General features: G+C 53.4%; 3 protein-coding genes across 8 annotated transcripts; 2 read left to right on the top strand and 1 right to left on the bottom strand.

Annotated features, from left to right (window-relative positions):
- Positions 1-49: 49 nt before the first annotated feature.
- On the top strand, positions 50-9,016 carry PPT2 (palmitoyl-protein thioesterase 2). Of its 3 annotated transcripts, none has more exons than XM_019985488.2 (9): positions 50-846; positions 1,796-1,995; positions 2,245-2,398; positions 2,845-2,940; positions 3,030-3,137; positions 3,915-3,998; positions 4,119-4,203; positions 7,986-8,040; positions 8,209-9,016. In XM_019985488.2, exons 1-9 carry the CDS (start codon positions 837-839, stop codon positions 8,350-8,352), a joined length of 936 nt encoding a protein of 311 aa, XP_019841047.1. In that variant the 5' UTR covers positions 50-836; the 3' UTR covers positions 8,353-9,016. The 3 variants fall into 3 exon arrangements, with proteins under 3 accessions (XP_019841047.1, XP_019841049.1, XP_019841048.1); XM_019985490.2 differs by lacking the exon at positions 50-846 and adding an exon at positions 1,315-1,465; XM_019985489.2 differs by lacking the exon at positions 50-846 and adding an exon at positions 1,593-1,673.
- Positions 9,017-9,916: 900 nt separating this feature from the next.
- EGFL8 (EGF like domain multiple 8) lies at positions 9,917-12,707 on the top strand. Of its 3 annotated transcripts, none has more exons than XM_019985491.2 (9): positions 9,917-10,028; positions 10,534-10,660; positions 10,824-10,946; positions 11,054-11,166; positions 11,267-11,362; positions 11,470-11,640; positions 11,716-11,795; positions 11,878-12,031; positions 12,341-12,707. In XM_019985491.2, the coding sequence occupies exons 2-9, from the start codon at positions 10,560-10,562 to the stop codon at positions 12,388-12,390; spliced, it is 888 nt and encodes a 295-aa protein (XP_019841050.2). In that variant the 5' UTR covers positions 9,917-10,028; positions 10,534-10,559; the 3' UTR covers positions 12,391-12,707. The 3 variants fall into 3 exon arrangements, with proteins under 3 accessions (XP_019841050.2, XP_019841051.2, XP_070634267.1); XM_070778166.1 differs by having other exon boundaries at positions 9,964-10,028; positions 10,445-10,660; XM_019985492.2 differs by lacking the exon at positions 11,878-12,031.
- On the bottom strand, positions 12,634-21,768 carry AGPAT1 (1-acylglycerol-3-phosphate O-acyltransferase 1). Of its 2 annotated transcripts, none has more exons than XM_070778167.1 (7): positions 21,604-21,768; positions 15,624-15,832; positions 15,254-15,387; positions 14,809-14,984; positions 14,564-14,659; positions 14,362-14,434; positions 12,634-13,881 (listed from the first exon to the last, which is right to left on the bottom strand). In XM_070778167.1, the coding sequence occupies exons 2-7, from the start codon at positions 15,821-15,823 to the stop codon at positions 13,697-13,699; spliced, it is 864 nt and encodes a 287-aa protein (XP_070634268.1). In that variant the 5' UTR covers positions 15,824-15,832; positions 21,604-21,768; the 3' UTR covers positions 12,634-13,696. The 2 variants fall into 2 exon arrangements, with proteins under 2 accessions (XP_070634268.1, XP_019841052.1); XM_019985493.2 differs by lacking the exon at positions 21,604-21,768 and adding an exon at positions 19,829-20,111.
- Positions 21,769-22,064: the final 296 nt, after the last annotated feature.

Below are 22,064 nucleotides of genomic sequence, written 5' to 3'. Positions count from 1 at the left end.
TTTATTTTGCTTATTGCATCTTGGGAGTTTGTACATGGGGAGGGGAGGTGAAAATCAGTAGTCAGCCGAGATTTAACCAGAATCGGGCCATTTGCAAAAGCAGAGCCGAGATACCACCCTCCCCCTTTAGACCAGTGCTTCCCAGCCCCTTCTTGAGGCAGTCGCTCTCCAACGCTGTATCCTTCCCCATCCGACTTCAGGCGGAGACTACCGAGCTGTAACAGCGGCGCGCGTCAGGGCCAGTCCCAGGCTCCAGAGATCGAGATCACGGCCCCACACCTCTCATTCTGGCTTCTGAGGTGTTCGCGTGAGCCCCTAACCCCCTTCCGCCACACCATCCTGTACACAATTCGGGGCGCAAGTTGGTTTTATTGGAAGAGACTTAAGACTGTCAAAGGCCTGGTGAACATAGAGGAATTCTGATGAGCTGCAATTTTTTTTTTTTTTTAAAAAATCAAGGCAAACGTCTTTAAATGTTCAGTAAAAGCCCTAACACGGGCACCTGGGTACCGATAGGGATCATAGAGAGAGAGGTGGGAGACGCCTGGAGTTAGAAGTCCAGCCCCGGTGGGAAGGTCTGAGTAAGGAGCCGCCCACAAGGAGCTCCAGGATCAGGGCGGGGGTGTGGGGTCGCTCAGGTAATGAGACTTGTCAGAAACTAGGCGGAGCGTGAGTCAGCGCTGCCCAAGGGGCTCTCCTCCCCTTGGGGGGTGGGTCGTAGATAGGCTCCGTTCTAGAGAAGGGCAGAAGAAACTGGGCCAAGCCGCACTTTTACCTCGAGGGGCCTCGAGGACTCTCCGCGTCTCTGGAGACAAGGGCACTACAAGCACTTCAAGATGAAGAGTTGTAAGGCTCAGACCTGGCACGGGCGGGAGGGAAGGGGTTAGGAGCAGGGTCCGCCTGGGCTACCTTCAGCCCCTAGCCGGCGGAGGACGAAATACCAAGGACTGCCATTCCCGGGTCTGTTCCTCCAGCGCGCCTCCCTGGGGAAAGAGAACTCCGTGTTCCCTTGCGGAGCCTGACGCCTGCATTGGGAAGTAGGGCAAATCAAGGCAGGGAAATGGGACTCTTAGGTCGCGGCTGCCGCAGGGCCTGAAGAGGCCTTCTCTCAATTCCCAGGACACATCTGCGGCTTCTCCCTCTCCCCGCCGATCTAAATGGATCACTCCGCCTATTCCCTCTCCCCCGCCCCTCGCCCCCCGCCCCGCCCCCCCCCCCCGCTCTTAGGGCGCAATGGATTGTTCCATTGCCCCTCCAGTCTCCGGCCGGCGTTGCGGGGGACGCTGGCACGGTTGCTAGGGAAAGCCCCGGACGTGACGGCTAAATGCGACCCTGAGCAGCCTCCCCTCTCCCGTCCGTCATTCCCCTGCGCGCGTTCTCCTTACACCCTTGCCCTCCCCCACGTGGGTTCCAAGCTGGGGAGAAGTAAACAGCAGGCGGAGCGGGGCTCGCGTATCCAGGCCAGGTGGGAGTTTGCACTCCCCCAGGGTCCTACGCTGCTGCTCTGAGGTCCTTCTTGCAAATCTTCAGTCTTGCATGACTGGGATGATCCATTAGGAAGCTCCTGGCCTCGGGACCGAGTCCCCGTTGCGTTGGGGGCGGGGCTTGGTTGCGCGTCAGTGCGTCTGCAGCGTGGTGGGGGTGTGTGTTTGTGGAGAGGACTGGAGTAAAAAGTAGGATGTTTTATGACAAGGACCTGGTGTGGGAACGGGTCGGGGAGGCTTGATTGCCGGCGTCTGTTCCGAAGGGAGGGTGTTGTCATCTCTCTCACAGGTCCTCATCGTCCCCTTCTCAGGCGGAAGCATGCTGGGGCTCCCGGAACGGCGGCTCCCTTCGGCGGAGTTCCTGCTCCTGTTGCCATTCCTGCTGCTGCTGCTGCTGCTGCTGCCCGCCGCCCCCGCGCCCCATCGGGCTGCCTACAAGCCGGTCATAGTGGTGCACGGGCTCTTTGACAGTTCGTACAGCTTCCGCCACCTGCTGGAATACATCAATGAGGTCTGGCAGGGGACGCCCCGGTTGTGGGGCCTTGGTGGCGGCTACAGAGGCTGGGGAGGGAGAATGGGGAACTGAATGCTGGGCCTGCCCAGTTCCTCGCAGAGCTGGTGCTCTGCTGGGGAAAGTTGGGGGACGAGAGATTCTTGCTTCTAGGAGGGCACAATAGGCATGTGGGCGCCGGCTCGGGGGCGGCCTGGAGGGGGGTCTTTATAAGTCCATTCCGGCTGCGGCATCGCCCCCTTCCCACAGACACACCCTGGGACTGCGGTGACAGTGCTCGATCTCTTCGATGGGAGAGAGAGTTTGCGACCCCTGTGGGAACAGGTGCAAGGGTTCCGAGAGGCTGTGGCCCCCATCATGGCAAAGGCTCTTCAAGGGGTGCACCTCATCTGCTACTCCCAGGGTAGGCACCCTCCCCGCTTCCCCGCCTCTAAGCCCTATCTGAAGCTTGATCCTTATCTGAGGGACACTGCCTAGTGTTCCCTTTTTTGAACCGCATTGCTTCCTTTTCTGACTTCCCTCAGCACCTGGGTCTTACCTGTGTGCGTGTCCTGAGTGGGAGGGCCGCTCCCTGCACTGCTGCCCCTTTCTTTCCCGTCACCCATGGCTCCTGGACATAAGGGATGGGAGGCGGGGGACAGGAAAAAGCACCCTAGGGTTCGTCGGAAGACCCAGATCGAATTCTGGCTCTGTCACTTACTTGACGTGGGGCGTTTTGACACAGGGCGTGTGCCTTCTCAGGGTCTCAGCTTCCATGAGGTACATGGTGTGTGTGCGGGGGTGCGGAGTTGGGGAGACTGCTGGCCTGGCTCTCCCTAAGTCCTGCCCAACGTGGTGTTTTGCCTGCAGGGGGCCTGGTGTGCCGGGCACTCCTGTCTGTGATGGATGAACACAATGTGGATTCTTTCATCTCTCTCTCCTCTCCACAGATGGGACAGTATGGAGGTGAGTGGGCACTGTGGGCTCCATAGGGGGGCCCTGAGTCTTGAGGGCACAAAGTTCGGGGCCACTTGGCACTGCTGTTCTTTTGCCAGACACAAACTATTTGAAGTGGCTGTTCCCCACCTCCATGAGGTCTAACCTCTACCGGATCTGCTACAGCCCGTGGGGCCAGGAATTCTCCATCTGCAACTACTGGCATGGTGAGTAGGACATGCCAAACTGGGGCCTCCATGCTAAGGGCATCCTGGAGGGTGGGGCCTGCTGCTCCCACCTCTACCATAACTAACAGCAGTGATGATGATAACTTACATTTATCGAGCACTTACTATGTGAACGGGCACTGTTCAAAATGCTTTATGTGTTTCACTTTGTTGCCTTAGAGAATACAGTTTGCTGCAGGGGTTGGCAAACTTTATCCTTAAAGGGCCAGACAGTAAATTTTTTTTGGTTTTGCAGGCATATAGTCTCTGTCACAACCACTCAATTCTGCCATAGTCATGTGAAAGCAGCCATATACCATATGTAAATGAATGTGTCTGTGTTGCAATAAAATTTTATTTACAGAACAGTGAACTGGATTTGACTAATGAATCATAGTTTGCAAATGCCTGGTTATAGTTTTTAAGATCATGGATGCTGGATCCAGACTACTTGGGTTTGAAGCCTAGTTCTGCTGCATGACTTTGGACAAGTTGCTCAACCTTTCTGTGACTCAGTTTTCCTCATCTGTAAAGTATAGTATGTACCTTTTATTGTGTTTATGAGGATTAAATAATGAATGTCATGTGCTTTGAACAGTATCTGGCTCACAGCAGGTGCTGGAAAAAGGTGTTTGTTATCATGTTTGCAGTTATTACTGCTACTATCATATTACTGTGCGCCTTGTCTGTTACTGTAGCCTTCTGATTGGTCTTCCAGCATCTGGTCTTGCCTCTTCTCCCTGCTTCTCTGACGATCTAACTGCTGTTTGTACCCAGACCCTCACCATGATGACTTGTACCTCAATGCCAGCAGCTTCCTGGCCCTGATCAATGGGGAAAGAGACCATCCCAATGCCACTGGTAATGACCCCAGGCTCCTACCTTGGTCCCATTTTCTGCTTCTCTGACCTTGTATATTCCCCTTTCCAACCTGGCCTGACCCCTGTGACTAACTCAGGCTCTCTTATTCCCACCCTGTAGCTTGGCGGAAGAACTTTCTGCGTTTGGGCCGCCTGGTGCTGATTGGGGGCCCTGATGATGGTGTCATTACTCCCTGGCAGTCCAGGTAATAAGGGACTGTGTGGCCTGAAGGTTGGCTAAGGACACCCCAATCCCAGCCAATCTTTATCTCATTTCTAAAACTGGCCTGCTTCTTCCACTGTTCAGTTAATCTCCCCACCCTCCATTCATCGTCACCCAAGACGAAAACCTGGGAGTCATGTCCCAACCTCTTATATCTAGCCAGTCACTAAGCCTTGCTCACTCTGCTTCCTTTCCATCCCTACCAGCCCCGCTTTGTGAAAACTTTGAACTCTGAACTATTTACAGATTCTTAGCATGTTGCAAAGATAGTTTAGAGAAGTCCTGTGTATCTTTTGCCCAGTTTCCCCCAATGCCTACATCCTATGTAATGACAGCACAATAGTGAAACCAGGAAATTGACAAATCGCTACAACGCATGTCTATAGTTCCATGCCATGTAATCACATTTCCTACCAGCTCTTTTACTTACCTGGAAGTAAAAGGTAATTGCTCCAACCTTGTCCCCTCTATCCTATTCCTCAGGAAAACCCATGGCTTCATGGCACTATGTGTCTGCCTCTGATCATCATGAGTGATCTGAAATGTCACCTGATCTACTTTCTAGTCATTCAACAAATACTCATCAAGCACTGTGTGCCCAGGCACTGTTCTGGACCCTAGGGATGCAGTAGTAAATGAAAGAGAAGTCTATGCTATTATGTAGCTCACATTCTAGTGGGGGAGACAGATAATAAATGTAAATATATATATATATCAGACAGTGATAAAATAAGGCAGGGAAAGGATTAGAGGATGGCTGGGGCCTATTTTAGATAGTGGCCAGAGAAGTCCTTCTGGAAGAGCTGCCATTTGAGACTGAGTTGTATCCGACTTTTTGCGACCCCATGGAGTGCAGCATGCCAGGCTCCTCTGTCCTCCACTGTCTCCCGGAGTTTGCTCAAATTCATGTCTTTGAGTCAGTGATGCTATCTGTTTCATCCTCTGCTGCTCCCTTTTCCTTTTGCCCTCTATCTTTCCCAGCATCAGGGTCTTTTCCAGTGAGTTGGCTCTTCGCATCAGGTGGCCAAAGTATTGGAGCTTCAGCTTTAGCATCAGTCCTTCCCATGAATATTCAAGGTTGATTTCCTTTAGGATTGACTGGTTTGATCTCCTTGCAGTCCAAGGGACTCTCAAGCATCTTCTCCAACACCACAGTTCAAAAGCATCAATTATTCGGCACTCAGCTTTCTTTATGGTCCAACTCTCACATCCATATGTGACTACTGGAAAAACCATAGCTTTGACTGTATGGACCTTTGTGGGCAAAGTGATGTCTCTGCTTTGTAATATGCTTGGAATGTCTAGGTTTGTTCTTCTAGGGAAGAGGAGTAGCACCTGCAGAGTCACTAGGGCAGGCATTGGGAATAAGGAGGTCCATGCGGCTAGAGGGCAGTCAGCTGGGGTGAAAGTGAAAGAGGTAGAAGGGGCCAGATACAGAAAGCCTTTGTGGGGCAAAGTAAGGTCACTGTTTTTTCTAAAATATATGCCACACAAAAGTTACCGTTTTTAAGGGTAAGTTTGGTGGCTTCAAGTTCATTCAAATTCTTTTGTAAGCTCACCACCATCTATCTCCAGAACTTTTTTCTTGCCAAACTGAAACCCCATAACTCTTTAAAGAATGGTTACTTCCTTATCCCTGCTACTCGCAGGCCCCTGGCAACCATGACCCTTGATTTTTTTTTTTTTTAATTCTGAGTGAGATGGGAACACATTGGAGGGTTATAAATGAAGGAGTAACATGCCTTATAGTAGTTAAAGGTGGGATTTATTTTTATCTCATTTCACACCTACTACAACCCTATGAAGATAAGTAGTAGCTCTAAGTACTTTGCAAATAAAGCTCATTTAATCCTCACAACAACCCTATAGGGTAATTACTATTATCCTCTTGTGGCATGTAAGGAAACTTAAGTACAAAGAGATTAAATAATTTGCCTACATTCATAGAGTTAGTAAGTGGTGAAGTCAGGCTGTCTGACTTAACCACAATGTTTTATTTCCTCTCTACAAAGGAGGTATTCTTGTATAGGACAAAGAAAATCGGCAACATGATCAACCACACACAGTGGGGAGTGTGTGGCAGAGCTGGAGTTCCAATCCAGGTCTTTGTGCCCCTACTGCTTTCCTATGGCTTAAGAAATCTTGTCCTTCAGCGTGGCCTCCAGGCCCCCAACCCACCCAGTTGTGCCATACCTCTGTGGTGCTCTTGTTGTTGCATTTGCCTGAGACAGCTTTTCCTAGTTCAGGCTAATCGCTGGGAAGCCTTTGTTGACGCTCTAAAACTAGAGTAGTAACCTCTCCTCTTTGCTCCCATAGCCCATTGGACTTAGTACTATTAGCCTTTGTTCAGTTATTCTTGGCCTGTGTCCACTCAGTGCCCATAACAGTTAAATATTCCTAATTAAAAAAAATTTGTTTTAACTTTTTCTTTGGAAATAATTTCATACTCAAGAAATTACCAAAGTCGTACAAAGCAATCTTGTATATTCTTCACCTAGATTTCCCAAATGTTAACATTTTACCAAGTTTATATTAGTGTCCTCTGTCTCTCCCTCTGTATATCCATATATATATGTGGAGTATGTGTATGTATGAACCCTTAAGACTTCAGTATGTCAGTGTCTATTTTCTAAATATAGGACATTCTTTTATGTATCTACGATTATCAAAAGCAGGAAATTAACATTGATACAATTCTCTGTAGACCTTATTCAAATTTTCCTAAAATCTTCCATATAGGAAAAAAAAATCCAGTGAAAGATTCAATTCAGGATCCCATGTTGCATTTGGTTCTCATGTCTCTTTAGTTTTAATCTGGAATAATTCCTTGGAGTAATCCTGCAACACTGATTTTTTTTTTTGGCCCCGGCATGCGGAACTTCCCCACCAGGGACTGAACCCCCCTGCACTGGGAGTGTGGAGTCTTAACAACTGGACCACCAGGAAGTCTGACATTGATATTTTTTGAAACATAACAAGCCAGCTATCTTATAGAATGGCCCTCAGTTTGGGTTTGTTGGCTATTTCCTCATGATTAGATTCAGGTTATGCATTTTTGATGGGAACTGTGCAGAAGTGATGGAGAAGGCAATGGCACCCCATTCCAGTACTCTTGCCTGGAACATCCCACGGACGGAGGAGCCTGGTAGGCTGCAGTCCATGGGGTCGCTAAGAGTCGGACATGGCTGAGCAACTTCACTTTCACTTTTCACTTTCATGCATTGGAGAAGGAAATGGCAACCCACTCCAGTGTTCTTGCCTGGAGAATCCCAGGGACGGGGGAGCCTGGTGGGCTGCGGTCTATGGGGTTGCAGAGTTGGACATGACTGAAGCGACTTAGCAGCAGCAGCAGCAGTGCAGAAGTGATACTGTATCCTTAATCCATTACCTCCTGAGGTACATGATACGTGTGTGCTAAGTCGCTTAGTCGTGTCTGACTCTTTTTGACCCCATGGACTATAACCTTCCAGGCTCCTCTGTCCATGGGATTCTCCAGGGAAGAATACTGGAGTGGGTTGCCATACCTCCTCCAAGGGATCTTCCCGACCTAGGGATTGAACCCACATCTCTTATGTCTCCTGCATTGGCAGGTGGGTTCTTTATCCCTAGTGCCACCTGTGAGGTACATGATACCCAGTTAAATATTTTGAGTATTCCCCTTGCTGCTTGTGTCCCCAATAGGCCATGAGTTCCTGAAGGTCCCTACCCGCCCTTGGTTTTCTCCCACTCTAATAACCTCCCTCGTATGCCCCAATCTCTTTGCAGCTTCTTTGGTTTCTATGATGCAAATGAGACAGTCTTGGAGATGGAGAAGCAACTGGTGAGTCCCCTGGAATTACTTTCCCTTTCTGCACACACTGTGGTTCTCTCTGCCCCTGACACGGAAGCTGAAGGGTCTACCCTGTGGGGAGGGGGTCTGGGACGCCAGCGGGAACTTACTTTGTCTCTCCCTATGTCTTTCTTCCATGCCCGTTGACCCACCTTGAAGGTTTATCTGCGGGACTCTTTTGGGTTGAAGACTCTGCTTGCCCGGGGGGCCATAGTGAGGTGTCCAATGGCTGGGATCTCCCACACGGCCTGGCACTCCAACCGTACCCTTTATGAGACCTGCATTGAACCTTGGCTCTCCTGAGGGACCCCTCAGGAACTCCCCGCCCAGAGACTGAGTGGAGCCTTGGATGTCAGGCCTTGGTGTGCCTGTGACCACCTCACTGGTCCCACACTGCCCCCACCAACCAGGGCTCCAGGACCCCTGCTCTGTGAATGACACATCCTGGTCTCCTCCATCTCGTGTCCTCCCTTTTGGGGGTTGCTCCACGCTCTCCCATGCCCCCCAAGGCCAAGGCTGGGAAGTGGGAAACAAGATTAACTTGTGGCTGCTCCTGTTGCTGCTGCTCCTCTGTCTCTGGCTCTACACAAGGAGAACCCAGCCCCTGCCCACCACAGGGTCTCCTTCCAAGCCACTCAGGACATTTTTAGCTTGTTTTTCCCACGTTCCCTTTTCCTCTGAACTCCCCTGTTGTGAGCCCTCCCAACCCCTCAGGAAGGACCACCTATGAGAGTGGGGTTCTGAGGTTCCACTATGGGGACAGTTCGTTCTTGAAGTGTCAGTGTTGGGGAATATCTGTGGCCTGTGAGGCCCATCTCAGGTTTGGGGATCCCCCAGTCCCTATGTTCAGTATTGGGGTGCCCTCTGGGAGCCTAGTTTCTTTGAGGCTCCAGCCCCTCTTTTAGCTACCCTGGAATGGGTGTGTTACTACCCCTGTATTTATGAAAATAAAGTTGCATTTACTCAGTGTGGCTTGCCTCATTTCTAGGTGAGGGGGACCTGGCTCCCTCAGGAGGGTGGGGATGGAGAGCCTGGGGCCTGGGTGCCCGGATGCTTGGTCTGGGGTGGGACCCCCTTGGTGTTTCCGCTCTCTCAATGCCCATTCTGTGCGGGTTCCTGATTCTCTGTGGGTTCTTTCCTGCTGAGGACAATTCTCTTCCTGTCCCAGCCTGCAACTGGGGGGCTGAGCCCAGGGCTCTAATGGTTTGGGCCCCAGCCTCATGGGTGGAATGCACCAGCCACCCCCAGGCTAGACGAGGGGACGCAGGGTCAGGGTGGGCATTTGTTGTGCCCCTTTTCGACCTTTGTAGGCCAGAGCTGGGTGAGGGGCTGGACAATGAGCCTCCTCTTCCTTGAAAGAAGGAATCTTGGTAGAGACAATAAGGCCCTGTCTGCTCTGGCATGGGGGGCGGTGGCTGACTCAATTCTGCCCCCTCTCCGCCCCCCAGGCCCTAATAAATGTCATCAAGAGATGGGGGCAATTTTTCCCTCAGTGCCCTGGGCAGCCTCCCCAACCTCCCCCACCTTTGTGGTATCTTGCCCTTCTTTCTTTCCTCAGCTGATCTTGCCTTTTCTCCCATGACCTAACCCCACTTTCTTCTCTGCCAGCTCTGCCTCTCCCTGCCCCTCAGTTCTTCCCGCCTGTGTTGGGTTGAAGGGTGGAGGGCAAAGGCCAGGTGTTTCAAAGTCAGTAGCCTCTGTTGACTTGGGGGAGTTCCAAATAAGGGGCCTCAGGGTTGAGAAGAAACTTCTAGGGGCTCTTTACTTGGCTGCAGGGGGTGGGGGTGAAGGTCAGTGGGGATTTGGACCCCACTGAATTGACCAAGCTCCAGCTATGGGAGGAGGCTTATGGGAGGGGGCAGGGATGGGAGGGCTCTGTCTGGCCCAGCCCCTCCTCCCCTTTACAGCCCGCCCACCAGTCTGAGCAGCTGCTGCTGAGGCTGGTTGGCCTGAAGTCTCCCGGAGAAAGGCAAAGACAGGTGGGGAGAGAATGTCAATGGGGAAAGAGTGGGGGTCACTAAGAGTCTTAGAGTGAGTGTGGGTTGGAGGTGTTGTTTGAGTAAAGGGTCCAGGGTGTATGTGGTGGTGGGGTTGTGAGGGTAGCATGAGTGTGCTTAAGGTGGTGCCTCCAGGTGCGTGGGTTGTATACAAGGTGTAAAGGGGTGTAATGGTGAATATCTGAGATTTTGAAGGTAGGAAGATTAGGATGGAAGAGGGCACATCAGAGATAGGAGGGGCCTGAGGGGAGGTGGAGGGAGTGGGTCAGGCTGTGAGCTTGTATGGTGCTGCATGGACCATGATGTGCTAAAGGATGGTGGGTGTTAAATATGTGCAGGTGCTGACAATCCTGGTGGCTAGTGCAAGTGTGCAAATGAAAGTCCTGCCTGGCTTACAGGGCACCAGCAGACTGTTCTTGGGAGCGCTGGAGCTGGAGAAGTTACTAGCAGAGGGGCAGGGCCTCCATTAACCTCTTCTTGCCTGCAGCTGGCAGTCTGAAGTCAAGGAGAATCATGGGGTCCAGGGCTGAGCCGTGCACTGTCTTAGGCGGACTCTGGTTCCTCCTGCTACTGATGACAGGCGAGGGGGCCAAGGGTGGAGCCCTCAAAGAGAGGTGACAACAGAGGTGGCAGGGCCAGGGGTGGGGCTTCACAGGGGGCAAAACAAAGTTGAGGGGGGGATGAGGCTGTCATGTTTAGGGAGGGTGAAGGGAAGTGGGGCTCTGGCTCCCAGGGCCTGGCCCACTCAGTGTCTCACTTTCTCCCACATGGGTGCAGTCAGGGGGTCTGCTCCAAGCAGACCCTGGTGGTCCCACTCCGTTACAATGAGTCCTACAGCCAACCTGTATATAAGCCCTATCTGACCCTGTGCTCTGGAAGGCGTGTCTGCAGCACCTACAGGTGAGGATGGGGAGCCAGGACCCCGGGGTCTCTCAAGAGGAACCCCCCAAAGCCAGGACAAGGACCCATACATAGGCTAACACCCAGAGCCCGGCGCTGTGTTCCAGGACCACGTACCGCGTGGCCTGGAGGGAGGTGCGGAGGGAGGTGCGGCAGACCCACGCCGTGTGCTGCCAGGGCTGGAAGAAGCGGCATCCTGGGGCACTCACCTGTGATGAAGGTGAGGCTAGGGCTTCCCGGGCCTTAGGGGGAGGTGTGCCCCGCTGGGCGGAGAGCCAGGCCTTCCGCTAGGTTCTGAACCCCACTTCCTGCACCCTCAGCCATCTGCGCCAAGCCCTGCCAGAATGGAGGTGTCTGCGTTCGGCCGGACCAGTGCGAGTGCGCCCGGGGCTGGGGTGGGAAGCACTGTCACGTGGGTGAGTAGGCTCGCCCTCCCTCGGAGGTGTGCCAGGACCTCCCTGCCCGTCAGTGGCGCCCATCCCCGCCCCGCCCCCGTCAGCCCCCTCCTCTTTCCGGTAATTAGATGTGGATGAATGCAGAACCGGCGTCACTCTCTGCTCGCATCGCTGCCTCAATACGGCGGGCAGTTTCACCTGTGGCTGCCCGCACGGCCTGGTGCTGGGCCTGGATGGGCGTACTTGCGCGGAGAGGGCCCCAGAGCCCCCAACCAGTGCCAGCATCCTCAATGTGGCCGGTGAGTCGGTGGGAGCAGGGGGCGAATAGAGGCAGGGCCGGGGCAGCAGTGACGCTCCCTCTCCTTGGTCCCCAGTTCGTGAGGCTGGACTTGATAAGCGTGCCCTGAGGCGGGAGATTGGCGAGCTGCGAGGCCGCCTGGAGAGGCTGGAGCAGGTGAGTGGAGATGCCGGGAGGCCACACTTACAGAGCTGACAGGCCCCCTCCCTGCCCCTCTGAGGTATCTCTTCCTTTCTAGTGGGCCGGTCAGGCTGGGGCCTGGGTCCGAGCAGTGCTGCCCGTGCCCCCGGAAGAGCTGCAGCCCGAACAGGTGGCGGAGCTGTGGGGCCAGGGTGATAGGATCGAGTCTCTCAGTGACCAGGTGCTGCTGCTGGAGGAGAGACTGGGCACCTGTGAGTCCCCATGGCCCTCTCGGTGGGGACCCCCATCTCCCCACAACTGCCCCCCAGCTCCTCAAAACACCTTTTCCCAACTTTTAAGTTTTCTCTTATCCAAAATCCTTCCTCTGCACCCACTCACCTCATACCTTCCCAGATTTCTGCAGTTCACCACCCCCTCTTTTGGTACCCCGTTCTCCAGCTCAGTGGCGGTTCCACTTATTGTTGAGAGAGGTTGTCAATCTGTTTAGCGTCCAGGGCCCGCTCTAGGCATCCCAGAAATACACAGTCGATTTGTCTGCCTGTCTCCTTGTCATTAACCAGGCTCCTGTGAGGACAACAGCCTGGGCCCAGGCCTCAAAGGGCGAAGATAAGGAGCCTCTGCAGAGCCCCTGCCCTCTAATTTATACAGAAACTGGACTCACTAATCCTCTGGGATTGGCTGGCTAGGGAGCTGCAGATAAGGCTACTTGCTGCTGAGAAGCCATGGACAATGGAAACCATGCAAAGCTAAAGAATGGAGGAAGGCGGTTGCCACCCCTGAATCCTCGGGCTAGGGCCGATGCCTGGGTGAGAACTGCCTTCTTAACTCCTTAACAAAAACAGCCAGAACATGCTCAGATCTTGCTCAGTCTTTATTCTTGGTTTCTTGCTGTTATCCAGATAAGTAATAAAAATCAACCACGCAAAACTGGGTCCCACCCTCTCCTTTTGCTCCCAGCCCACCTCCCCGGTTTTTGGGGCACAGGTCTGGGGTGGGAGGCAGGGAGTGGCTACTGCCATAGGGAGGAAATGAAAACTGGCTCAGAGAGGGGAAGCCTCAAAAGAAAGGAAATAAATTAAAAGCCCTCCCCATCCCCTCCAGCCAGGGTTCAGGTCCTTTCCCCAGCTCCCCAGGGGGAAGTGAGTGCAGCACCCGTTAACTGCTTCTTCCCCCTGTGCCCGACTAGGATGGTATAGGAGGGCTGCAGGGCGCTGGGGGGCCAGGACCACTGAACAACTGTACCCAGGGGATGGGTGGAAGTGGAAATGTGGCATCCAAGAGTGTGCTCAAGCCCGGGCACCTGGGCAAGGGCAGGGATGAGACCTCTGGGTGAGAAGAGTCCAGCCTCCACTGACAGGAGGCTCCACGGAAAGAAGAGAGAAGGTGCTGAGGAATGTTCCCAGGGTGACCCTGGGAGAAGTATTCCACGCATCAGCTTCCAGCCACAGCGTGAGGAGTGTCCTCACCAACGGATGAGTCCACTGTGTCTGTGGACGTGGGAGTGAGGAATTGTTCCACAGAATGGATGAGTCCACTGGCCAACGTGAGGTGGAGTGGGAGAGAAGACCACAACGGAAGAGGGTCCACTGGGGACAGAATGGAGTGTTCCTACCCTTGTGTAGGCTGAACCACTGAGGATGAGGGAGAGGCAACTGTCCCACAGACAAGATGGCACAGGAGGCAGGGGTCAGAGTGGAGACTGCACCGAGGCAACGGAGTCTGTGGGGAGGGGGGCGGGGACGGGGGCAGGGAGCGGTGCTGTGACCACATTCACTTCAAAAGTTGAAGATTCCAAAGAGGAGAACAAGTGGGGAGAGGGCAGATGAGGAGCTTGGCCCGGCTTTAGGCCGGTGGGCTGGTAGGTGTGGAGAAGGTGGTGGGGGGTGGGGCAGAGGAGGGGGAGATGAGAAGGGAACTCAGAGCCCGGCCTCGCCCACCCCTCCGGGCTTCTTCAGATAGTCACCACCACCCCTGCCATCAGTGGAGATTTCCCGGAAAACAGTGAGCATGGAGTGCCGGACTCTGTCAGCCAGAGCTGGAACGTCATCCGGCTTCAGCCCTTCTGTGGGCACTGGGGGCAGCACCCGGACCTGACATCGCCCTGGGAAGGGGGTGAGCACCGTCAGGGCTGTCTGCTGGGACTCTGCCCACCGCTGGGGCCTGCTTGCTGAGCTCTCCTGCTGCTTGCTCTCGTCCTCCACCTTTCAGCTCCCCTCCCTCTGCCATGGGCAACTGCCACCTGCTCGCTGAGGCCTTCCCCAACCCCAGCCCAGACACCTCAGTGCCCTGCCAGCCCTCACAGTCTAGCGTTTACTGCCGGATGCTCTGACTTTGCACACAAAGGCTTATCTTCCCTGCTAGACAGTAACGGCCCTTACTGGAAGGACAGAGTGTTACTGCCTAGCAGGGTACAGCTCTGCTTCATAAATACGTATCGGCTGATGTGGGGTCACATTACATGATCAGGTGGACATCTCACCGTTCTGACACTGACTGAAGCTCCTGCCTTGTGGGGATATCCCTCTAGCCTCTCATGGCCCTTCCAGCCACCCCCAATCCCAGATCTGCACAGAGCCCTCACCCGAAGTGAAGCGGCGCTCCTTCTTGCAGTAGAAGTCTTGATAGGAGGACATGACGATGGGCACAATGGGAACCTGAAGGTGGGGGGTGGGGGGGAAAGCGGTCAGCCCAGAGCTCCTTCTGAGGCCCCCATGACGAGCCTCTGCCAAGAGAGGAAGGGATGCTGGGGACTGCGGGTCAGGAGAAGGGGAAGTCGGGATCACCTGGGCCTGCACTGCGAGGTGGAAGGCGCCACGTTTGAAGGGCAGCATGGAGCCGTTGTGGTTTCTCGTGCCCTCAGGAAAAACCCAGACCCGTACCTGGGGGAGAGAGGGGGTCAAGGAAGACACACATGGAGCAGTCAGAAAATGGTTATGATGCTGTCATGGGACTTCTGAGGCCTGTGGGCCCTGCACATCAGTTTACAGCTGTTCTATCCTCTAAGCCCCATTTCCCCAGGGTGACTCACGTCCTGTGTAAGCAGGGTCTGGGCGACCTCAGACATGACACTGATGGCATCCCCAGTGCGCTTCCGGTCAATGAAGATGACTCCCGCCAGCCAGCAGGCCAGCCCAGCAGAGCCGGCCCACAGCAGCTCCCGCTTGGCAATGGGCACACAGCGGCCTGGCAGCACCTCCATCATCCCTGGGGCAGGGGTGGGGGCGGGGTGAGGATCAGCATCACAGGAAGCGGCCCACCTCAGCCACACCGCCAGGGACCAGAGATAAGGGAAGAGGTAGACTGGGACGGCAGGGGCAGCCCGAGAAAGTAAGGGTGACTGCAGGTGTATCACCCTGCTCCTGAGGGCAGCAGAGGGAGCAAGGGGGCGACGTCCCAGAGGAGGGAGGGTGGAGGACCCCTAGGGGAGGTGATCCCAGGGAAGGTTCCCAGGGCGGCTGGGAGGGGCTGCTCACCAAGCAGGTCGAGGGAGCTCTGGTGGTTGGAGACAACGACGTAGGGCTGTGAAGGAGGGAAGTGGTGGGCCCCTCGTACCTCCACTCGGATCCCGTACAGGTATTTGATGTGGAGTAGCATCAGACGCAAGATCCTGTGGGGGTCCCATACAGCAAGGGGTTCCAGCAGGACCCGCTGGCATACATCTGCCAGCAGGGCTCAGCTCCCCGCCACCCTGCCACCTTCCTGGGCATCTTGGCAGTCTTCTCCCCTTCCTCGTCCCTGGGCTCGGCTCGCTCAGTGTCTCCTGCACACTCACTGCCCTCCCCATCCACTGCTCGCTTCCGACCCTGAGGTTCCCTCCATCACCCCAAGCCCCTGGGACCTCACTTCATGTTCTCGACGTTGCGTCCTCGCACGGCACACACAGGGATGGCGAGCACAGCCAGGAAGAGGATCCAGCCGTTGTAGAAGGCCATCTTGAAGAAGTACTTGGCACTGGGGCTGCAGAACCACAGAGTGGGCAGCAGGAGGAGCAGCAGCAGGAAGAGCAGCAGCAGCAGAGTCCCCGCCCCTGGCCACAGCTCCATTCTGGTCACCTGCAGGGGGCGGGGCGAAGGGCGGTGGGCCTGGTTCCTAGGTGGGGGGGCGGGGCGGCAAGGTGCACGCGGGGAAGGTTTGGGGGGCTGTGGGGAGCATTAACACCTGTCCAGGAAGCCTCTTTAGGAGGGGAGCGATGGGGATGGGAGCTCAGGGCTGCTCTCCCACCCGTCCCTGAAGGTGCCAGATATATTCACACAAAAGACACACGACATGGACATCCACAGCTCACAGATACACGGCAATAAAGGGACATTAATAATAGCTAACACTTGCAGCCAGTAAGGCTCTTATAATGGTCTTTCTCTCTGCTCAATATGGTAGCCACCAGCCACATATGGCTACTGAGCACTTGAAATGTGCCCTATTCTACACCGAGAGACACTGAGAGGTATCAAATACATGTCAGATTTCATAGATGTTGAATAAAAACAAAATGCAAAATATCCCATTAATAATCTTTTATATTGATTACATTCTAAAATTACAACTTTTTGGACATTCTGGGTTCAATATACTAAGGTTAATTTCATCCTGCTTTTTTATGTAGCTGAGAATTAAAAATTATATACATGGCTTACATTATAGTTCTGTTGTACAAGGCTGGTCTATATACTACGTTGCCATTGCTGCTAAGTTGCTTCAGTTGTCTCTGACTCTTTGTGACCCTATGGACTGTAGCCTGCCAGGCTCCTCTGTCCATGGGATTCTCCAAGCAAGAATACTGGAGTGGGTTGCCATGCCCTGCTCCAGGGGATCTTCCCAACACAGGGATCAAACCTAAGTCTCTTATGTCTCCTGAACTGGCAGGTGGGTTCAAGCCCATATACTATGTTAAGTCCTTAAATATGAAAGCACACAATTTACATATGAAAGGAAATAGACCTAGAAAGGTTAAAAAACTTATTTGAGGTGATATGACCCCCAAGGGGTACTTCCTAGCTTAAACCTAAGCAGCTTGTGCTCCTAACCACTTGGTTATGCTGTTGTCTGTATAAATATCTGTACACATGTGTACACACAGCACATAGTAGATACCATGTACGTGACAAAACACAGACATTCTCAAGGGCTGACTGCCAAGAATAAAGGCTCTGTCACTAATGCAAACCCAGACACACACAGTTATACAAAGACCAACATGTTCGTGCACACATGCAAATTTATAATCATGACAGATAAAAGGACGGCAAAATGAATACCCAGTAAAACCCCTCTCCACCCAGGCAGGCTCCCTGCTCCCAGATCAACCCATGGACATACCTATGTCCATTAATCCTGCCTCCACAGACAGGCAAACAGATCCCACCAGCCCTCCCCTCGCTTCCAGCGACACTGGAGGCAGAGTGGTCCGGCAGGCAGTATGCAAGTCCTCACCAAGCGGGAGGAGGAGGGCGAAAGAGTAAAAGGGTCATCGTACCACCTGCCTGGGAGAGGAAGGAGCTCTGGAGGAGGAAGCGTGGCATGCAGAATCGCTTCTCCAGGCTCTTCCTCCTTCCTCCACTCCGACCCACTGTTGGGGGCAGGGTCACAATTCACAAAAACGGCATTCAGGTAAACATCTATCACTCATATCAAGGCCAAAGGCACTCCCTTCCACGACAGAAGGACTGTGCTCCAAGGTCAGTCCACTGCCAAGGGTGAAGGTGACAGGTGATAGGGGAAACAGGACTGTGCCAGCACTAGGAGAGCGGGCTCTGTGTGGCTTCATTTTACTTTCCCCGCAAGCTGGAACCAGCGTGTCTCCCCTGCACTACGTGCAACAGGCTCCTAACTCATCCCCTTCGATCCATCTTCCACACGGCAACCACAGGATGTTTCCGCGACACCAATCTGAGCATATCTCTTGCCCAGAGGCCCTTCTGGACAGGCTGACTTCTGCTTACATCTTTGGCCACATCCCTACAAGAGTCTTTTTCACTCCAGCACACCGATTAACTGCAGTTCCTCAGACACACCATGATCTTTCATGCTTCTAGGTCACAACAGGATGTTCCCTTCGGTGGGGATGTTCCTCCACCTCTTCACTTGCCTCATCCAGTTTGGTGTCACTTTTTGGAGTTCTTCCTGAACTCCTCCAGGCTTGTGTTTTCATTACACTTTATCTTGATCACTGGTCCTCAAAGTGTAGAAACACAAATCCTTGGCCCTCACCCCAGATCTTCTGAAACAAGACTTTTGGGCACTGGGCCCATCAACCAGTGTTTTAACAAGCCATCTAGGTGAATCCAATGTGCATGTAAGTCTGAGGACCACTGACCTCAACACTAAACAGCATGTAGTTGCTTGAGGTCACCTGTGTTTACCTTCCTAGCCTGCAGGCAAGCCTGATGGCAGGAACTGTCTTATTCCCAATGCCCAGGACAGAATGAAGCAGAGAAGATGCTCAATAAATATTTACTGGACAGATTATAAGGATGTGTACATACCCACCTAGTTGTAATTAACGGGACAACACTTCTGAACATGAATCAGATAGCTACCCTCTTGAGGACTATTAACTAGGAAAAGAAAAGGCACCAAGAAGGCAATGAACACACAGGCCTAACAGTAACCTACTCTGGATGCACACACACAAGAGGGTCACAGTGATGGCAGAACAACAGTTGAGACAAGATGGAACACACCGTCTCGCACAAGAGAAACATACAGAATGGGGATTAACATGCCACAGGGGAAAGATGCTGGTGTCATCAAATGCGTGCCAACAGTGCAAAGAGCAGGGGACAGACAGCTCATGTGCTTGGCAGGGCTGACCCTGTGCTGGGCACTGAGCTCCATGGACACAGACTGTGCACAGGCGCCAGAGATAATGTGCATGAAGAGATGCAGGCCAGGGGGTCAGCAAGGGAAGGTATATGGAAGTGGCTCTTCAGCAACATGGAGGCCCAGTTATCTTCTTCTCTAATATGTGATGTTCCTTTCCTCTGCAGAACAGGAAATGTCCAAGGATTCATAAGCACAATGGAGTGCCAAGGGAGTTAATGAGCATATGGCTCACAAAATATACTGCCCCTCAAATTATGAAATACATGTCTAACCAGAAGCACACGAGTTGTGGACATGTCACATCAGCACATCATGCGAAGGGGCACGCATGTGGGTGGTGTGAACCAGGATTAAGAAAACACAGACAGTCAACAGGCCAATCCAATCACAACCGAGTGTGCGCTAGTCAGTTAAGCCATGAGATTCCACACACGAAGGCGCCTGCATATGGTGGGACTAAACACAGCACCTGTGGGCCTGAACAAAGTAAGGTATGATCTCTACATGCTAAAGTAAACGTGCAAATACATAACATGGACAAGAAACACAAAACCACACAACAGAGGCAACAGATGAGAACAAGCAGACGTGAACACGTTAAGACTGCATGAGACATGGACATAGATATGAGAACAGGCAATTCTGATGGAAAATAACACACTGTTTCTCCAGCCTGTGGACAGCACTGGGCACACTACTGGCATAGAAGCCATTAAACATGTCAAAGGCACACCCACTCGGTGTAGAAAACATGGCCCCCCACGAGGCATCTGTATGTCAGTAAGGGTCGAACACAGTACCGAAGGCCACTGAGAAACAAGAGGTCCTGTGCCTACACAGAAACAGAGGTGTCTGAGGGCATTCCTAGGAAGCCAATTCTGCTGGGGAATCGAGGGCAGTAAACTGCCTTCTGACTGCCACAACCCCGCAAGAGTTATGTGGGGCCAAAGGGCACAAAAAGGAACTGGGAAGGTGATGGGAATTTCCTCTCCAAGATCCCCCTGTCCACACCCCCATCTCAAATTCACAGGGTGTCCATCTCTCCTCCCTCTTGTGTCTCTTCCATCCTTTCCCCCTCTCAGGCCCCCTCTCCTTTCCCCAGCAACCCTCTCCCCAGTCGGCCCTTATCCTTTTCCCATCAATCCTCTCCCCAAGCCCGCCCTCCCAGACCCAATCTCTCCCCCATCCCCTCCTCCCTCCTCCTCCCATCCCTTTCCTGCCCCCACCTCAGTGGGGTGGGGGGCCTGGGGGGCTGGCCCCCTCCCCAGCCAGGCTGCCGCAGCGGTGGTGGCGGGTGGCTGTGTCTCTGCCTCAGTCGGGGTGTCGGTGCCAAGGGGGCGACAGGATTTGGGGGTGTCCTAGCCCCGGCCGAAGGAGGGGAGGTGAGAGTGGGAGGCTGGGCCCATAGCGGTAGGAATGGTGGGGGGTTGTCCCCTTAGCTCCCTCCCTCCCTTCCTGCTGTCTCTCTGAGGGCTGGGGCTGCTGCTGCTGCCGCTATCCCCCGCCACCCCTCCCCACGCCCGCTGATTTCCGGGGCTGGCCAGGAAGTAGGGGGCGGTGATGGGCGCCCTGTTTTGCCAATCGCCTCCCGGGGACCCTGTTATCGCCTTCCCACATCTTTCAGTTTCTGCCTAGCTCCGCCCCACGAGGGCCCAGCTGGGCTCTGCTTAGGTCTCTCTGGCCTTCTCTGGTTCCAGCTGCATCTTTTTTCCTCCAACTTCCTTTCGGCACACATGGCTTGTGTGTCCCTTGCTGCTGTATTCCTTCTCATTCTCCATCGGTTCTCCTCATATTGTCAGTTGGCTTCTTTTTGTTCTCAACTCCCACATCTGCTGCTTATTCCCTCCAACTCCAACCCTTTTCCAGCTCCCTCCTCCTGTTCCCCATTCAAGTTCAAATATTTATCAAGCACCTACTATATGCCAAGCACTAGGTTCTTCACGTCTCTTCTTTTTCTCTCCAGGGCTCGATGGAGACGAGATGTCACCCCAGCTCACCTTCCAACCCTCATCTGATCTCTGCCCTTTGTCCCTGCCACTATCTCCTAGCAGTCCAGCTCCCTCCTCCACTGCCCGCCCCCCATCCTGGTCTTTGGAGAGAAGGCAAACTCTCAGGCCCTTGTCCTTCTAGGCTGTACCTTAACCTCAGTACTTTGTCTACTTTCTTCCTTAGTATAGTCTCCTACTCACCCACGCTGAGACTACCCGTCTCTGCAATATAGAAAAGATGTATGCTTTTTTTTCCAATGGAAATTGGACATTAGGCTTAATTTCTTGAAAAAGTGAGCAAGAATGCTGTTTCCTCTGGGATGAGCATGCCTCCTTAATTTTGTAGTCATGTACCTAGCTCTCTCTCCACCATACTCCCATCATCCCCTTGTCAGGATCATCCCATCAACTCTCCACTCCTATTGGTCTCCTCTTCTCCCTCTCAAGGACCTTTTCCCTAAACCTCTACACGTCGTGGCCTGAACCTTAACCTCCTCTGCCATAGGCGACTCCTAATTTCTCATCTTTCCTCACTTGAGTCACATGGGGCCTTTTTATCAGGATGTTGTTGAAGAACCCTCAGCTTGTGTCTGGCCTCCAGCCCCCAGTCACCTTTGCCCTGAAAGAGTTTCCATGCCCCTGAATAGGATGTAAAGAACACCGTAATGGCAGGGCGGTTACCTACTTCTGCTCCTTGGGCTACAGTGAGGGCCACTGACTATAGAAGAGGCTCAAACTTGTGCGAAAGGCCCAAGCTCTGAAGCAGCCTGCCTAAGTCCCAGGTATAATACCCCAGGATGCCAGGAGGAATACCCCAGTTCTGCTGGGCACAGGAGAAAGAAGGGGCGGGTTGCCTTAAAGGGGGCGGGCCTTGCCTCTTTTGCACCCACTCACAAAAGGAGGGGGCTAGACCTTTTCTGCTTTTAAGATTTAAAACGGAGTCGAGGTCAACTCGTTCTACTATGTGTCACGTTAAAAAGGGGATGGGTCTTCAGTTCTGCTCTGTGAATCACCTAAAGAGGGGCGGGCTGAGTCGTCCAGCCGAGGGTGATGGGTTAACACCAGCGCTGCAGGTCGATGTTCGCACCATCCAAACGTCGGGCTAATCCTAGTCCTGCTCCCTTCTTCACTAAGAGGGAGGGGCGGACCCAAGTTCTGCTCTCTACGTCACCGAAGGAGGCCGAAGCCATTTTGAACCCTGCGACCCTAGTATTTGTCCTCTTTTCCGAGCTCTTCGCCGTCTTTCCTGATCTGGGCCAATCAGGAGCGAAAAAAGAGACCCAATCAGTCGAGAGAGATCGCAGTCGGAGGACCCGGATGAGGCCGAGCCGAGGCCTTTGAACCCCAAAAACCCGCCAATTGTAGAGCAGTCACCATGGCGACAGTATAGAGGTGAAGGGGTGGGACCAGAGAAGGCTCAATCCTCATAGGATTGGCCCACCTCGTCCCTCCGCCTGATGCGCACGCGCACTTT

The sequence above is a fragment of the Bos indicus genome, chromosome 23 (genome assembly GCF_029378745.1).
Source record: "Bos indicus isolate NIAB-ARS_2022 breed Sahiwal x Tharparkar chromosome 23, NIAB-ARS_B.indTharparkar_mat_pri_1.0, whole genome shotgun sequence".
In the NCBI taxonomy this organism is placed as follows: Eukaryota; Metazoa; Chordata; class Mammalia; order Artiodactyla; family Bovidae; genus Bos; species Bos indicus.
This window is presented reverse-complemented; position numbering and strand designations above follow the sequence as displayed.